The following is a 14,994-nucleotide window of genomic DNA, read 5'->3' on the forward strand; positions in this document are numbered from 1 at the left end:
TCACAGCTGGCAGCCATCCCATCCTCCCCTTCCCTCTCCTGGCTCCCAGGAATATGGGAATTAAACCTCCCAGATGGCAAGGACGAGTGGCTTATCCTCTTCTCACAGCTGCCCCCTTCCTTGCGATGCCTAGCAAACAGAAGAGCCTTGCTGCTTCTTTACCTTCTGCTGCAAATGTGAGATGAGCCATTGGTATGAGAACATGCCATGTTTGGTGGGGAGTTGGTGCTGAACTGCCACCGTGGGCTCTGAGGTCCTGTGAAACAGCTCAGCTCCTGCTGCTGGGACCCACAGAGCCTCCTCACAGGTGCTTCTCTGGCACCTTCCTCTTCAGGCAGCCTCGTGTCCAGACTGGGGGGAAAAAGAGCCAGATAAAGTAAATAAACATGCCTTGCAATCTCCTCAGGTCTCCTCAGAGCAGTCTGTAGCACCTAGGACCAAAGCACACAGGAAGCTGCAGGGACAACACTTGCCAGATTGAGCTCAAGGTTTGGGTTGGTTGGTGGGCTCCAGGCTGTGCGTTGAGAACAGGCTAGGCCAGGCCTAGCTCTGAGATCCCTGCACTCTCATACAGCCAGTGGCATCACCTGAATGTCTGACTGTGGCATCTGTCCTCCGCTTACTTGCTTCTCCTTCTGAAGGACAAAGGTCTGTATAACCAGGGATTGCCTGGTGAGGGTGTGTAAGCAGGATAATCCCTAAAGGATGGCAGTCTGTAATTTTTCTGGAAACCCCCATGATGAGGAATGCTACCTCAAGATGCCCTCCTTGATGCTTGGTCCCATTGCATGCACAAGCCTGGTTTCATCCCAGCTGAGCCAAGACACTGGGGTGAGATGCTGCTTGTCCTTTGTTCCCTCTAGCTGCTTCCAGGAGGTAATTGCGGCCTTAGGGGTGCTGCAGCTGTGCCAGGAGACTCTGGCAATGAGCCTGTGGCTTAAACACCTCCTGGTTGCTGGTACTTGGGTGATGACGTGGTTTAGGCCCAGCCGGCAGCTGAGCGCCCCGCAACCGCTCACTCACTCCTTCCCCAGCATGATGGGGAGGAGAAGCGTAACAAAAGGCTTGGGTCGAGATAAGGGAGAGCTCACTAATTATCGTCACGAGCAAAACAAACTGAACTTAGAAAAAAGGGATTAATCTAATTTATTACTAAACAGAATAGAGCAATGAAAAAAAAAACATCAAGTCTTAAAACACCTCCCCCCACCCCTCCCACCTTCCCAGGCTCAACTTCATTCCCTGGTTCAACCTCCTCCCCCCTCAGTGGCAGGGCGGGGGGGAGAATGGGGGTTGCGGTCAGTGCAGCGCACGTTGTTTCTGCCGCTTCTTTGTCCTCGGGGGGAAGACTCCTCTCATCGATCCCCTGCTCCGAAATGGAGTCTCTCCCACGGGCTACAGTCCTTCCCAAACTGCTCCAGTGTGGTCTCTTCCATGGGATGCAGATCTTTAGGAGAAAACTGCTCCAGCGTGGGTCTTCCACGGGGTCACACGTCCTGCCAGCAAAACCTGCCCTGGTGTGGGCTCCCCTCTCCACAGGTCTACCGGTCTGGACAGGGACTTGCTTCAGGCTTCCCACAGGCCACAGCCTCCCTCGGGTGCCTCCACCTGCTCCAGTGTGGGGTCTTCCACGGGCTGCAGGTGGAATCTCTACACCCCCTCATCCTCCCTCCATGGGCTGCAGGGGAACAGTCTGCTTCACCATGGTTTTCACCAGGGGCTGCAGGGGGATCTCTGCTCCAGTGTCTAAAGCACCTCCTCCCCCCTCCTCCTGCACTGACCTTGGTGTTACATCTTCATACTTCCAGCTGCAGAAAAACTTCCCCCCTTCTTAAATATGTTATCACAGAGGCGCTGATTGGCTTGGCCTTGGCCAGGGGCGGGCCCATCTTGGAGCTGGCTGGCATTGGCTCTATCAGACACTGTGGAAGCTTCTAGAAGCTCCTCACAGGAGCCACCCCTATAGCCTATGCCCCCACCCGCTACCAAAACCTTGCCACACAAACCCAACACAGGTGAACATACCCATATGAGACAAACAGGCTGGCATTTACTCTAGTAAATGGTTCCTTTGGTTCCAGCTAGTGAGGCTGTGCTGGGACAGCCTGTGAGGCTCAGGGTATTCATGCACCAAGTGCAGCCTCTTCCCATCTCAGGGCAGCTTGAATTCCCCAGCCGAGACCTGAGCAACAGTCACACCTGTGCTGCATCATTGTTAACACTCCTGAGATGTGCATGTTATGCTGTGTTACTGATTTTTCTTCCCTCTCTCACCTTCCTCTCCTCCTACAGCTCTTATGGCTTTTCTCTTCGACTTGAAAGATCTTGTGGATCTCATGTCCATCGGCACCCTCCTGGCTTACTCCTTGGTGGCAGCCTGCGTGTTGGTACTGAGGTACGGATGTAGAAACAGCCTCTCTTCTGCCACACAGACAGAAATCCACACAGCGATTAGATGCCCTCATAGTTTTCATAGACCCAGTAAAGCCATGAACATCTCCAGCTATAAGAATGTGCAGATCTTGTTTCTTTAAGCTCATGAGGGATCATGGTAGTTGGATCTGCAAGGGGATCCTCTGAACTTGGTTAAGCTTTGGTCCATGCCGCTCCTGCTGCTGTCAACCCTGAATGCCCTGGGAGATATGCCAATGCGTAGGGATAAGAGATGGGCAGTTCTGTATGCCTGCATCGTCATCACTCTTGTTCCCACTGGGTACACAGTTTCAGGTCGTCTTACTTTTGAAAGGGGATTCTAGATAATGTCTAGCAGCAGCAAAGAAGCTGAGCATGTGTTTGCAGGATCAGTGCCTTGGTGCATGTCTTTTAGAAGTGCTGAGATCCCATAGCTTCCCTAACCTAAGCTGAAAATTGAGTGTCTTCATTGCTTGGCCCCTCATGGACAATAGCACTCTACCCATGAGGACTGTATTTTGAAGATCATGTTATTGAAAAATACCTTTGTGTTCAATGACTTATTCAAAGTCTGGTGGAGGCTTTTTGCTTGCTCACAGCAAATGCATTGGACTAAGAACTGTCTTGCAACAGGTGAAGGGCCAACACTGTGCAGTAATGCCATTGCTCTGTGCCTGTGCTGCTGTCGTGGTTTAACCTGGCCAGCAGCTAAAACAGCCGTTTGCTCACTCTCCTTCCCCTGCAGTGGGATGGGGGAGAGAATCAAAAAGAAAAAGGTAAAACTCACGGGTTGAGATAAAGACAGTTTGATAGGACAGAAAACGAAAGGAGTAGTAGTAGTAATAGTAGTAATAAGTTTCTGAGCTGAGCCTCCACCCAGCCAACCCTCCAGTTATATACGGAGCATGATGTCATATGGTATGGAATATCCCTTTGGCCAGTTTGGGTCAGCTGTCTTGACTGTGTCCCCTCCCAGCTTCTTGGGTGCCCCGCACCACCTCATTGGCAGGGCAGTATGAGAAGCTGAAAACTCCCTAACTTCTGTCCACCCTACCCCTTGAAAATCCTTGATGATTTTCCTTGCCCTTCTTACTTTTCCTCTGATTTCCCAGTCCCCTCTTCTCCATACAGCTGTAAATGGCTGCTTAATTTATTTTTGCAAGCTGCTGTACCCATTGTATGGCATTCCCCCCATCGTAGATTTGCAGAGCTGACAGCCTGTCTTGTAGCAGCCTGGGCAGTGATTTGCCTGCCTCGTTCACTGCCTAATGAAGTAGCAGCTGAATTATTTCCGAAGCTGTAAGGTCCTGCCACTAATACCCTGTTCTGGCTGGAGCCAAGGATTTCACTGCATTTCTCAATTTGTAGTGTTTCACAGATGCCCTCATTGCAAACTCATCCTCACAGGAGCCATTTTAAGGTGTCTTTCAAAATGGCCCTTTCCTTTAGTCAGGCTTGTGGCTGAGAGTCACGGGCAAAACCTTCAGTGAAAGAGAGCTGAGGCTGGAATAGTGGTTTTTCTTTATGGATCCACGTGGTTGTGCATCAGGGCCCTGTTGAATGAGATGCTGTCCGCACACTCAACAAAAAATTACCGTTCTTCATTCACCTCTTCCTTCCCTATGTGGCAGGAGACAAGCCAGCAGAAGAGACTGGGTGGAGGAGGCTGGGACGACAGGAATGTCGCCGCAGAGTGCGATCAGCAGCTGCCAGCAAGCGGTATCTGCTGAGCTGTTGGCTCAGCCACCTCCATGCCAAAACGCAAGAGCTGAACTGCCACAGATAACCCAACGGCTCGGCTGTGGCCATCTGTCTGTCCCTAGCCGGTTCCTTCTCACTGCTATTACCCAATCATGTTTTGGTGACACAGATGGTAGGGTTTATGAAAAAGAGTGTTGTCTGGTTTAAAACACTGACATTACAAGCAAGCTGTAGGTGATAATAGCTGGCCATATTTGCTCACGTTGTGACAACGTTATTCCTCAGATGGATTCTGAAACAGAAGGGTGTAGACATTATGTGTGCCTGTTCTGGTGCTATAGCCATGGCTATCTGTGTGGCTTTTAAATGAACAGTAACCTGCACCAAACCAATATGTGCTTTGTTTCATTTCCCTTTTCCCAGATACCAGCCAGAGCAGCCTAATTTGGCATACCAGATGGCTAGAACAACCGAGGAGACGGATAACAACGAGTCTGTGAGCACCAGTGAGTCACAGGCTGGATTTCTGCCAGAGGAAGAGGAGAAATGTTCCCTCAAAGCCATACTGTGTCCCCCAAATTCGGACCCTTCCAAATTGTCTGGCTCGGTGGTGAATGTCTCAGCCTTCATCATTGGTAAGCACTGGGCAGTGAGCCAGCTGGTAGGTCCTTGTACTCACCATGGTGGGAAAGATCACCTCCTGGCTGTAATTTTGATGAGCTCTTATAGTGGCCAAAATAACTGAAGATCTACAGATTAAATTTATGACTTGGAAAGAAATCCACAAATGGGGGTGTGTGTATAGGGGGAAAGCCATATTTCTTAGTTAGCTTTTTCACATGTTGCTATTTTGTTTGCCGAGCTTTCAGATTCTGTTTTGCTGGCTTGTGGTTTTGGGGTTGTTTTTTTTCTGTTCCTGAAAAAAGAATCAGTAAGCTTTTGGTGTCTGTTCACAGGTTTCCTTATCGTGGGTAGCTGTATCCTGACTGCCCTTGAGCCAAGCATTCTGATAAAGACTGTATGGATTATTGCTGCCATCCTTCTTGGTTTTGTCAGCTTCATTATATGGAAACAGCCTGAAAGCAAAACCAAGCTCTCCTTTAAGGTGAGTGTCCTGGGAGGTGTACCTAGAAAAAAGCTGGTTGGGAGGTGGTTGAAGGAGGAAGTGCATGTTGGCCTGTTTCAGAAGGGAAGACTTGGCCAAATGGACACGCAGAGAACACAGGCACAACATGAGCTTTTCTATGCAGGGCTGCCTATAGAGCTGATGGTTTGAGCTCTCCAGCTAGCATGGCTGTAACCTCTCATAGTCTGCGCTTAGTGTGTAAAGGGATGTCCTACCAGAGCTGAGCTTAGCCTCTGAGTGTGATTTCCTCTTGGGGTCTAACCTCAAATGTTAGCATAGGTGCTTTGCTGCAGAACACAGCATGGCAGAAACAGCCCAGCAGTGCCCTGTGGGCAGGAGCAGATTCAGCACAGAAAGAAGGACTGAATGGGTTAGCTGAGAGGTCAGAAGAGGGAATCAGGAGGGGAAGCCACACGTGGTCAGGTCAGAGGTGACAGTAGAGGACTTGGACGGAAATGTAAATGGTGCACCTGGTGCAGAGATCCGACCAGAAGGGAAGGGCAGGTCAGTGATTTTGAAAGCAGATGGTTATAGGATATGGAAGAGACAGAGACCAGAGGAAAAGGGGATAGTTTTGGAGGGCCACGTCAGATTGTGGATACAGAGGGAGAGAAAACCCAAGAAGCAAGCTTGTGTGTGAGCATCAAAGGGGTGCTTGCTAAAAGGCTCTAAGAAAGTGCACTTTGCTGTCCTACTTAGTCCCCTGTGAGTAACTCATTTTCCTGCCCTATCCAAGCACACCAGGCTTTCTAGATTAAACAAACACTGGGATGTTTTTTTTCCCCAGTATAATTCTGCAAGTCATGTTTTATCATATTGGTTTCAGGGCTGTTTCCCCAATTTATATAATAGTTTTGGGTTCTAATGCCATCCTCCAAACTGGTCTCATTTTGACTGCTCTTCAATTACAGTTTTTCAGTAAATTCCCTGATTTTAATAATTTAGTTTAACCACAGTTGCCCAAGGTAGTGTTTGCAGCTCATCTTGGAGTTATGGTCCCAGAAGTGGAAACAGAAATGGCCAGGAGCAGAAAACTTCGGAATTGCCATCTAGGTTGTGTTTTCTGAACTTGCTTCTGAGGAGGTCTCTTTGCCTTACACTCAGGATGTTTTACCTCCTTTTTTCTTTTTTTTCCCCTCAGCCACTACCCTGTCTGAGGGGAAAAAAAAAATTAGACCTGTCACTACTAAATCTGTAATGGCTGTTTCTTATCTCCTTGTTGTCCTTTAGACTTTTACAACCTGACTCTAGTGATTTTTCTCCAAAGTCTCTCTGGGAATCCAAGGCTGACTGGTTTGTTCCCCTCTTGTTTTTCTGTATTGCTTTTTAATAGGTAATTTGTCTCCCTTCTCCAGTCTTTAGAGACCTTACCGGTCTACCAAGAGCTCTTAGAGGTACCTATTAATAGTTCAGAGATCACTTCTGCAATCTCTGGGTACATACCTCACCCTTCTGGGGAAATTTCATTTGTCCCTACTGACTTGACAAAGCCTAATTTAGAAAAAATATTCTTCTTCCATTTTCTAATTTGTGTGCCCATCCCCTTTCTCTAATAATGTGAACAGCTGCTCACCGTAGATGGTTTGGGTTTTTTTTGTGAAGCTTAAAACAAGAAAGACATACAACATTTCAGCCTAATTCTTTTTGTAAATCTCCTTTTTCCTTAGTAGTGAAGTTCAGTTTCCTCTTAGTTTCACCATATTCACAAACCTTTCTATTGTTATAATTTATCCTTTCTGATTTTGTCTTTACACGTCTGTGCTATTTTTTTATATTCTGATTTTTGCATTTTGGCTTTACTGTCTCCTTTGATTCCTAGATCACTAAGGTGTTCTTGGTACAGCTGCACTCGTCTTTTACAGTATTTCCTGGTTTTCTTCTGCGCTGGGATAATTTGCTCTATATTGTTTAATTACCTTGGTACCTACTGGATGAAGTTCCTCAGGACTCTCCTCTGACATTCCCCTTACCTTCTTCTCCTTCAGTAGGTGCTGTCATGATGCAATCCTTGGTTTCCCTCTTCTCTCCTTCTCTCCACAAGTATTTAGTATTGCTGCTGAAACTTGCCTCTTGCCTCCTTCCAGGCCACAAAACAAGGACAACCATTCTTAAAGCAGGTGAACAGCATTGTTCACATCCCTCCCCCACAGTGGATTGATGTCCTCCATTTTGGTCTAGCCTTGACTTTTCTCAGATCAGGCAGCTGAAGAGTTGGTAACTGCCATCACATCCTGTTTACAAGGGATGGGATGTTCCTCCCTGCCCATTGATTTGCCCTGTGGATGTAATGTGTCCCTCTTTCTTTTTCAGGTACCTCTTTTGCCCATTCTTCCTGTTGTGAGTATTTTTGTGAATGTTTACCTCATGATGCAGCTAGACCTAGGCACATGGATACGGTTTGCAGTCTGGATGCTCATAGGTGAGTTTAAGACAGTAAAAAATTCTATGTTCAAAGTTACTAGATTTTGTTAACTGTAAATTTATTGAGGCATTCCAGGGAGGAATCCTGCACTCACAGCATCTTTGGGCAACTTCAGTGACTTAACTGAAGCCATTTAGGCAGTGTGTCTCAAGGGTCACGATGCCTTTGTGAGGAGAAAACAACAACCTGTGAACCATCTTATGGGTCTTGTTGCCAACGTTTCTTGTTGGCTGGCCTTGAACTGCAGTCCAGGTGGTGGGGCTTGTGCTTCTGGAGCTGAAGGAGCTGAGCTCCATCCCAAGATGCTCCTACTAGCCATGCGGAGAAGGCTGAATGGCCTGGAATGCCAGGGAATTTGTTAGAATGCAAACAATGAGATTAGCATGAGCTGCAGATATACTTTACTGGGATGGATGCTGTAGGCACACAAATGGAGAGAGAAAGCTCTCTGCAGAATGAACTGCAATGAACTCACTGAAAAGCATGAGAAGTTTATTCTATAATCAGCCCCTCATTTGGGGCCAGTATAGGTTGTCTCGTAAAGGCTGATGCCTGTGTCAATGGCTTTTTCCTAAGGAAGGTGGTGGCTGTCCGCTGGAACCTAGCCATCAGGATGGCTGGACTTACCCCTGGTGTAACCTATGTTGGTCAATGTGAGTAGTGGTTTGTTTCCTTACAGAGCTAACGATGTCCTCTCCCCTTGGCTTCCGCAGGCTTTATCATCTACTTTACCTACGGAATATGGCACAGTGTGGAAGCCACCTACACAGCCTCAGCAGATGCAGAGAGAAACACGGACGCCGGTTCGGACAGCTGTAAATGATTGCATGTTTGGCTTACGCGGAACTGGGGAATGGCTGCAGTGAAGGAGGCTTTGTGGTGGGGATCCTGAGCCAGGCTACATCTGGTTAATCAGTAATGCAGGAATAAGGAAGCATAGTGCGGGACTCCCCAGCCCTGTTGCTGCAGCTTGCAGTTTGCTTAGTAGCAGAGTTGAAAGGGACCACAAGGTGAAAAGCCACACTTCTGGCATACTCACGGTGACACTGTCAGCTCATCTGGGGCTATGCGCTTCCCTTCCTCCCTCTCTTGGTTTTTTTCCCCCCAGTGTGTAGAAAGAAAACTGCTTCTGTGTGCCAGTTAACCTTAGATGCTGCTATGAAACCAGGCCTCACAAAGGTCTTTCAGTAGCCCCAGGAATTACCTCCCCGCAGATACTCTACCTGATTATACATGGAGCAGTTTTTGCAGTGCTACTGTCAGGCTTAGACCAGATCTGTCCTTCACCCGATGCGAACTGTACCCCACATGTACACACAAAAAAAAGACTCTCACCAAACACCAGCTTTCACCTGGTTAAGAAAGCACCTGCAAGACTCACATTCTTTAAAGTATCAGGTCTCATAGTTTTTGTTCTATTTAACTTTTTTTTTAGCTACGTACTCATATGCTTTCAAGCGCACCGCTGCCATGAAATCTTGGGAGGGTTTGTGGTCGCTGCTTGTCGGGTGAGTGGTCATTTGCCAGTGCGTAGGTAATGCCAGCAGATGTTTCTGCTGACTATATGCTCAGCAGAGGGATTGCCAGGTTTAGCCATAAAACTATTTCGTGCAAGTACTTGAATGGCTTGAAAAGAGCGGGTGTCTCCAAAGAGCTGTCCTACCTCTTTGTCTTGGAAATCACCAGCAGTGTGGCTGCAGCGGTGGGGTGGCTAGCAGAAGTGAGCCCAGATGTGACAACAAGTGGGGCCCTATTTTCCTCTCCCTCCATCAGTTTTGTGTGCCGGACACATGGCGTTAGCAAAGGATTTGACCATGAGACTTTGGTTTGGTGTCAGCAGGTGGAGTGCGTTTCTGCCTTGGGAAGAGGGAGCACAGGAGGATCCTCAGGGGCTTGAAGCTCATCCGTGAGCACTGCCTGGTGTCTGCCCGCTGCTCGGGGGGGCTGTGCATGTGTGCAGGGGTTCCTCAGTCCCAGTAGAGCATACAGCCCAAAAAACACTGCTTAAGCTCTAGGGTCCAGCTGGCTGAGAGGAGAGATCGTCTCCAGAGCCTGGCTGTTGTCAAAGGTGGGAAATTTGGAGCTGAGACCAGGGTCTGTGTTTGGTTGGCAATGCCTTGGTTTTGCTGTAAGATGAAAATTTTTTTTAATTCTCTCATAGCTTTCCCCAGCCAAATCCCCAACCCTAAAAAAGGCTTGTTAAAGCATCAGGAAGGTGGGCCATGCCCATGTAATGCCACTGATTTAAATTCACGCTTCAGCTTGTACTGAAAAACAAATCATAGAATCATGGAATGGTTTGGGTCGGAAGGGACCTTTGAAGATCAACTAGTCCGTCCTCCCTGCACAGGCAGGGACATCTTCCACTAGACCAGGTTGCTCAAAGCCCCATCCAACCTGACCTCAGATACTTCCAGGGATGGAGCATCCCAAATAGATATTGCAGAAATCCCCTCTCCCCACTCGAGTAGATGCTTTCCTAGGTGTTCTCCACACTGCTGCCTCTGAATACCGGACAATCTTTAATCTCTCTGTCAGCACAGCTCTTGCTGACGAAGGAACGAGCTCTTGTCACCATCGTTCAGTTGGAGAACTGAAGGACTGCATGACTTGATCAGGGTCTCACTGGGCATCTGGTGCAGCAGAAAGGGGAACTAGACCATCTCCTGGATTACGTGGCTGGACCGTGGACCATCTCTCACAGGTTTCCAAGAGAGACTTTATCACCTTTATGCTCACTGAGGAGTTTTAATCTTGGTCTCCTTCTAGTACACTGGGAGACTCTTCTTGCCAGGGTTGGAGTTGGAGGGAGTGAAGATAATCTGTTCATTGCCTCCCAGGTGCGTTTCAGGGTGCGTTTTGAGTGCAGTGCCCCGCAGAAAATGAAGTCAGGGTCTGCTCCCGTTGCTGGGTCTTGACTGTCTGCTAAGCATATACAGTCATGTACAGGACTGTCTCCTTGTGCATATACAAAGTGTTGCTCAAGCAGGGAGAGAAAAATATAGAAATGAAAAGCCACTAGGTGGAGGACTATTTTGTTTAAACACAGGTAAGGTTGACACACTCCACAGCCTCCCAAATAGCACTCTGAAGGTGTGGTGGGAGGGGAAGAAGATGAAAACTCAGAGGGGAGCAAAGTTTCCCATTGTACTAAAAATGTAAGGATGTTTTTCCCTACCTTGGGTACCAACTTCTGAGCTATTAAGACATTCAGCAATGACCATTTGTGGGTGAATTCGGACTGGAAGTGTGTTTCCAAAGAAAATTATTTAAAAATATACAGATTTCTTGCTGTATGTAAATTTTTTTTTATAAACGTTAACTTATTTTTGTTGTCTGCTTAGGGATCTGTTCTGGTATTTATATTCTGTAACTTTGTTTCGGCTTTAGTGGCATGTAATAGCAGCACGTAGAAGAAGGCAAAGTCCTGATGTGGATCATTCTTCTTCAGTTGCCTTTTCTCTGAGAAGGTTCATAGGAAATTTTTTCTGTGTCACCAGATTTGTTATTTTAATGTGCCATTACCCGTACCAGCCCCAGAGCCACCCCCTGCAAATTTGCTAGTGGAGGTGAGGATCCTTAGTCCCATCTCCTTCTCCTCCATCATGACTTCTTCAACCCATCAGTTCCCAGGTGGCGGGTGCTGCCGTCTCTCTTGCTCTTTGTTGCTACTCACCAGATACAAGGAGGTGGAGGGAGCCTGCAGCTCTGCACAGTGACAGGTAGGCGTAGGTATCTCCCTGGATCTCTGTCTACTTGCTTCTCCCATGTCCAGCTGGACCTGGGGACCTCCTGGCCTCCTCTTCACTTCACTTGTCCCGGGGTGTGGACCAGTGAGGAGGTGATGAGTTTGACCCAGCTACATACTCCTGCCCCATCCCCTTCCTGGCTGCATTCACCTCTTGTACATTTTGTAAGATGGAAGGAAAATTTGACTGCCTCTTTCTAGCACAACATCAAGGACTTTGCTTTAGGGTGTTTTGGTTTTTTGGTTTTGTTTTTTTTTTTTTTTACCATCTCTGCTGCCTCCCTGCTGATGTCTGTGTGTAACAGATCAAGCCAGGTATCTCTGAAGACATGCAACTGCTGCTATAACCTTGCTGTTGTGGATGATAGGCTTTTCTTTGTAAATAGTTCAGTCATCATTTTATTACAAGAATATTTTGTACAGATGCAGAGCATTTTGCCATATGAAGAGGTGGAGATGGAGAAGTGATGCCTTTGCTCGGCACAAGAATAGATTGTTTTCTGCCAAAGCCAAGAGGCGTCGTAAAGATGGCCTGCCTCATCTTTGGGGCAGGCTCTGGTCCAAAGGACTGACCTTGTTTCAGTGTATTTGTTTGCTCCTAGTCTGCTCACATGAGGGGAGCCCTCCGGGGAAGCTGTTGGAAGGATCTTACTGATGGCCGGTGCATGGCGGGCAGAGGTGGGCAGCACCGAGGCTGCAGCTTGCAGTTACATAGCAAATCCAGATACGGAGCCAGCCAGCCATTCTCAATAAAAAATTGCTTTATTTCCCTCCCCAGAAATGAATTGATTTGTGCAAAAATTACTAGCTTTTGCTTATTCACTTACTTGCTTACAACTTCTATTCTTTGCTCACTGAAAATCATTACCGGCTGGGTTCCACCTTCGTTTTGCCCTTTTCCCATCCCTCAGGGTGGAGTTTGCCGGCAGTTCAGACAGCAAGTGCCCGTGCCAGGCGTCAGGCAGCGCTGCAGCGTGAGGGGGTGCTGGGTTGCCCCCTCTGCCCACCAGCCCCCTCTGGGCATGGCAGGGGCCGGGGCGTGCTGCAGGGAAAGTGCTGCTGGTTTGGAGCCGTTCAGAGCCGTCTGTGCTTGGTCGCGGCAGGGGAGAGGGGGCTGCAGGGGACCACGCAGGTGAAAACACTGCTGATGCTGACGCCGTGCGTTGCTGTTCATTGCCAGTGTTTTGGAAGGGTGAAGTTTTAGCTGGTGGTGCTTGCCATGGGCACTCTCACCCTTCGTCCATCCCGGATGAAAACAAGCTCTATTCATAGCGTACAGAGGGTGCCTGTCTGCCCGCTGCCTCCATTCCAACTAACTCGAGACCAGAAAGCAATGTGATAGGATATGATGTTTAGATTTTGTAAAATCCACTTCTTCAGTGATTGCATTTTATATACTAATGAATTCCAGTGGGATTTTGCAAATTCCACACCCCCCGCCCCCGAAAGCCACGTACAAGTGAGCATTGCTGTCATCTGTCCAAATGAACGAAGGGTGACACGCAGCTCTGGCAGGCTGGAGGGGCTTGCTTTGAAGGGGAGGAGGAGGAGGAGTGGTGCTGGTTTTCATGCAGAAGGCTCCCCTGCACTCACTCCCTGCATGTGTGCCGCTCAGCACCCTCCCCTTGCAAAGGAAGCCTCTTCCCTCTGGCAGAAAAAGCATTTCTCTTTCCAAACCCTTGCGACATCCGCTGGGCCTGACTTTATGGGGAGGTTCCGTTTCTTCCTTCCCCTTAATAAAAAATTGCACTTATTCAAGGCTAAATCTATACGTACCGAGTGAACCGATGCCTGCTCCTCACTGCCACCTCCCCTTTCCGCGGGGCCGACGTGTGCCTGCATCCCAAAAGCCAGCTGAAGCCACCCATAGCTGCGTCGCCAGTGCCATCACTTGCTCTGCCTGCTGCCGCTCGCCTCGTGGTTTATCATTATTTCCCACTCCAGCAGCAACGCCTCCCCCGTAGCCCCCCCCGGCTGCCTTACGCTCTACACTACAGTTGCAAGTCGGGTCCCCGGGGTATCTGACACCCAGCTGGAAACCAGATGATCCAGGAACGTTTCTGCTAGCAAGAGCCAGACCTCGATTTTTCTCAGGGTATTTGCTCCTGGCTTGCTCCAAGACGCGAGACCTCTCCCTCGCGACGCCCCACGGGGCGATGGTTTCGGCGGAGTGACGCGTGTTTTCGGGACGGCAGTGGGAAGCAAAGGGTTCCCTCGCAGCACATTGTGCCTTCCAGCTGCGCTGGGTGTAAGGAGCAGGAGGAGCTGCTGGCAGCCCAGGGGCGGTGCGCCAGCAAACCTAGTGCGAGTTTGGGTCATGTCAGTAAAAGGATTTTTACTGACCAAAGCCATGGAATAGTCTGTATATTTTTATTTTTTAATTATTAAGCAGAGTGTAAATACCTTCCTGTTATCTGTTTGATGGTCTATTTTCCTAATGATTTCTCAGAATTTATCATGGATGTGATAAATAGTTTTAATGCTTGTTCTGCAAACAGATCTATTTTTTATCTTTTTTATCTTTATTTTGGTTTGATTTTTTTTTGTTTTGTTTTTTTACCATGTTCATGTAGCGATTAAAGCCTTAAGTTTTAAAATGTGAACATTGCCCCCAGAGCACAGCGCAGGTATGCGACTACTTTTTATCCTGGCGACACTGTAAACACTTCTGCCCTAAATGATGCTTTTGGAATTTGGAAATTCACTTGTAATTATGTGGTACAGCACTAAAACATTTTTCTCGATATCCAAATAAATGATGCCTATTGTTTGCCCTCATTTGCAAGCCTGCCTCTGCTTTCCAGCTTGTTCCAATGTCAGAGCAAGGAGAGCACTTGCTTTGGTTGCTGCTCCTGTTAACTCTGCCCCCATCTTTTGGGTTTGCTGAGACCGGTGGGACAATACGTAATTTGGGGAATTCGCTGCGGGCTGGGGTCTGTGCTCAGTGCTGAGCAGCTTGCTGCTGCTGACATGGAGGTGAGTCTCTCCCTGTCTTGTAGGACCAGTTCAAGTATTAGGCGGGGCTTTGTGAGTCTGCAAAGTTAGCCTAAAATTTACCTGGCTTGGTGTAAATTTTGCTGGCATTGCAAAATTTGGTTGTCTTGGGAAATTGGGACTCTGTAATGAATGAGGAGTTTTGCTGGTGAGGTTTTCCAGGGTAGGGTCTGCAGGACAACACTGAAACCACCAGGCAGGAGGACTCTCGTCTGCCCGCTCCCACCGCCCAAGTCATTTGCGTCCTGCTGGCGTGTCCTGCCATAAATGAGGCGGTGGCCCCACGAACGCTGCTTTTTCCTTCTCCCCTCAGTCCTGGTCCTTCCGGCAGCTTCATCAGCCATGAGCCTGGTGGGAAATCTTTGTCGAGGACATTACCAGGCACATTCCTGAGGTGGGGCGTGCCCTGGCCCCTTTTTAATCCTTGTGGCAAAGCCTGAGGAGCTGGGTGCCCTCAGCGGGAGGGCAGGGCGAGGGGAGGGGGTGTTGAAATGTGGGTGACCGGCAGGTTACAGAGCGTGCTTGTTTGCGGCTGTGCCTGAACCACTGGCAGAAATGTTCCCCTTACCATGTGCTGAAGCATGACACCTT

The 14,994-nt window shown here is 48.5% G+C and overlaps 1 protein-coding gene across 5 annotated transcripts in view; it reads left to right on the forward strand.

Annotated features, from left to right (window-relative positions):
• Positions 1-14,187, forward strand: part of SLC7A1 (solute carrier family 7 member 1) — a 49,660-nt gene extending 35,473 nt beyond the window's left edge. For 4 of the 5 annotated variants that reach the window (XM_075742088.1, XM_075742086.1, XM_075742090.1 and 1 more), the window contains exons 8-12: positions 2,293-2,395; positions 4,537-4,748; positions 5,070-5,218; positions 7,550-7,658; positions 8,375-14,187. In XM_075742088.1, the coding sequence (XP_075598203.1) occupies positions 2,293-2,395; positions 4,537-4,748; positions 5,070-5,218; positions 7,550-7,658; positions 8,375-8,484 (683 nt within the window). In that variant the 3' untranslated portion in view covers positions 8,485-14,187. The remainder of the gene's footprint in view (positions 1-2,292; positions 2,396-4,536; positions 4,749-5,069; positions 5,219-7,549; positions 7,659-8,374) is intronic. The other variant, XM_075742087.1, reaches the window with a different exon arrangement.
• Positions 14,188-14,994: the final 807 nt, after the last annotated feature.

This window comes from Balearica regulorum, chromosome 1 (genome assembly GCF_011004875.1).
Source record: "Balearica regulorum gibbericeps isolate bBalReg1 chromosome 1, bBalReg1.pri, whole genome shotgun sequence".
Taxonomy (NCBI): Eukaryota; Metazoa; Chordata; class Aves; order Gruiformes; family Gruidae; genus Balearica; species Balearica regulorum.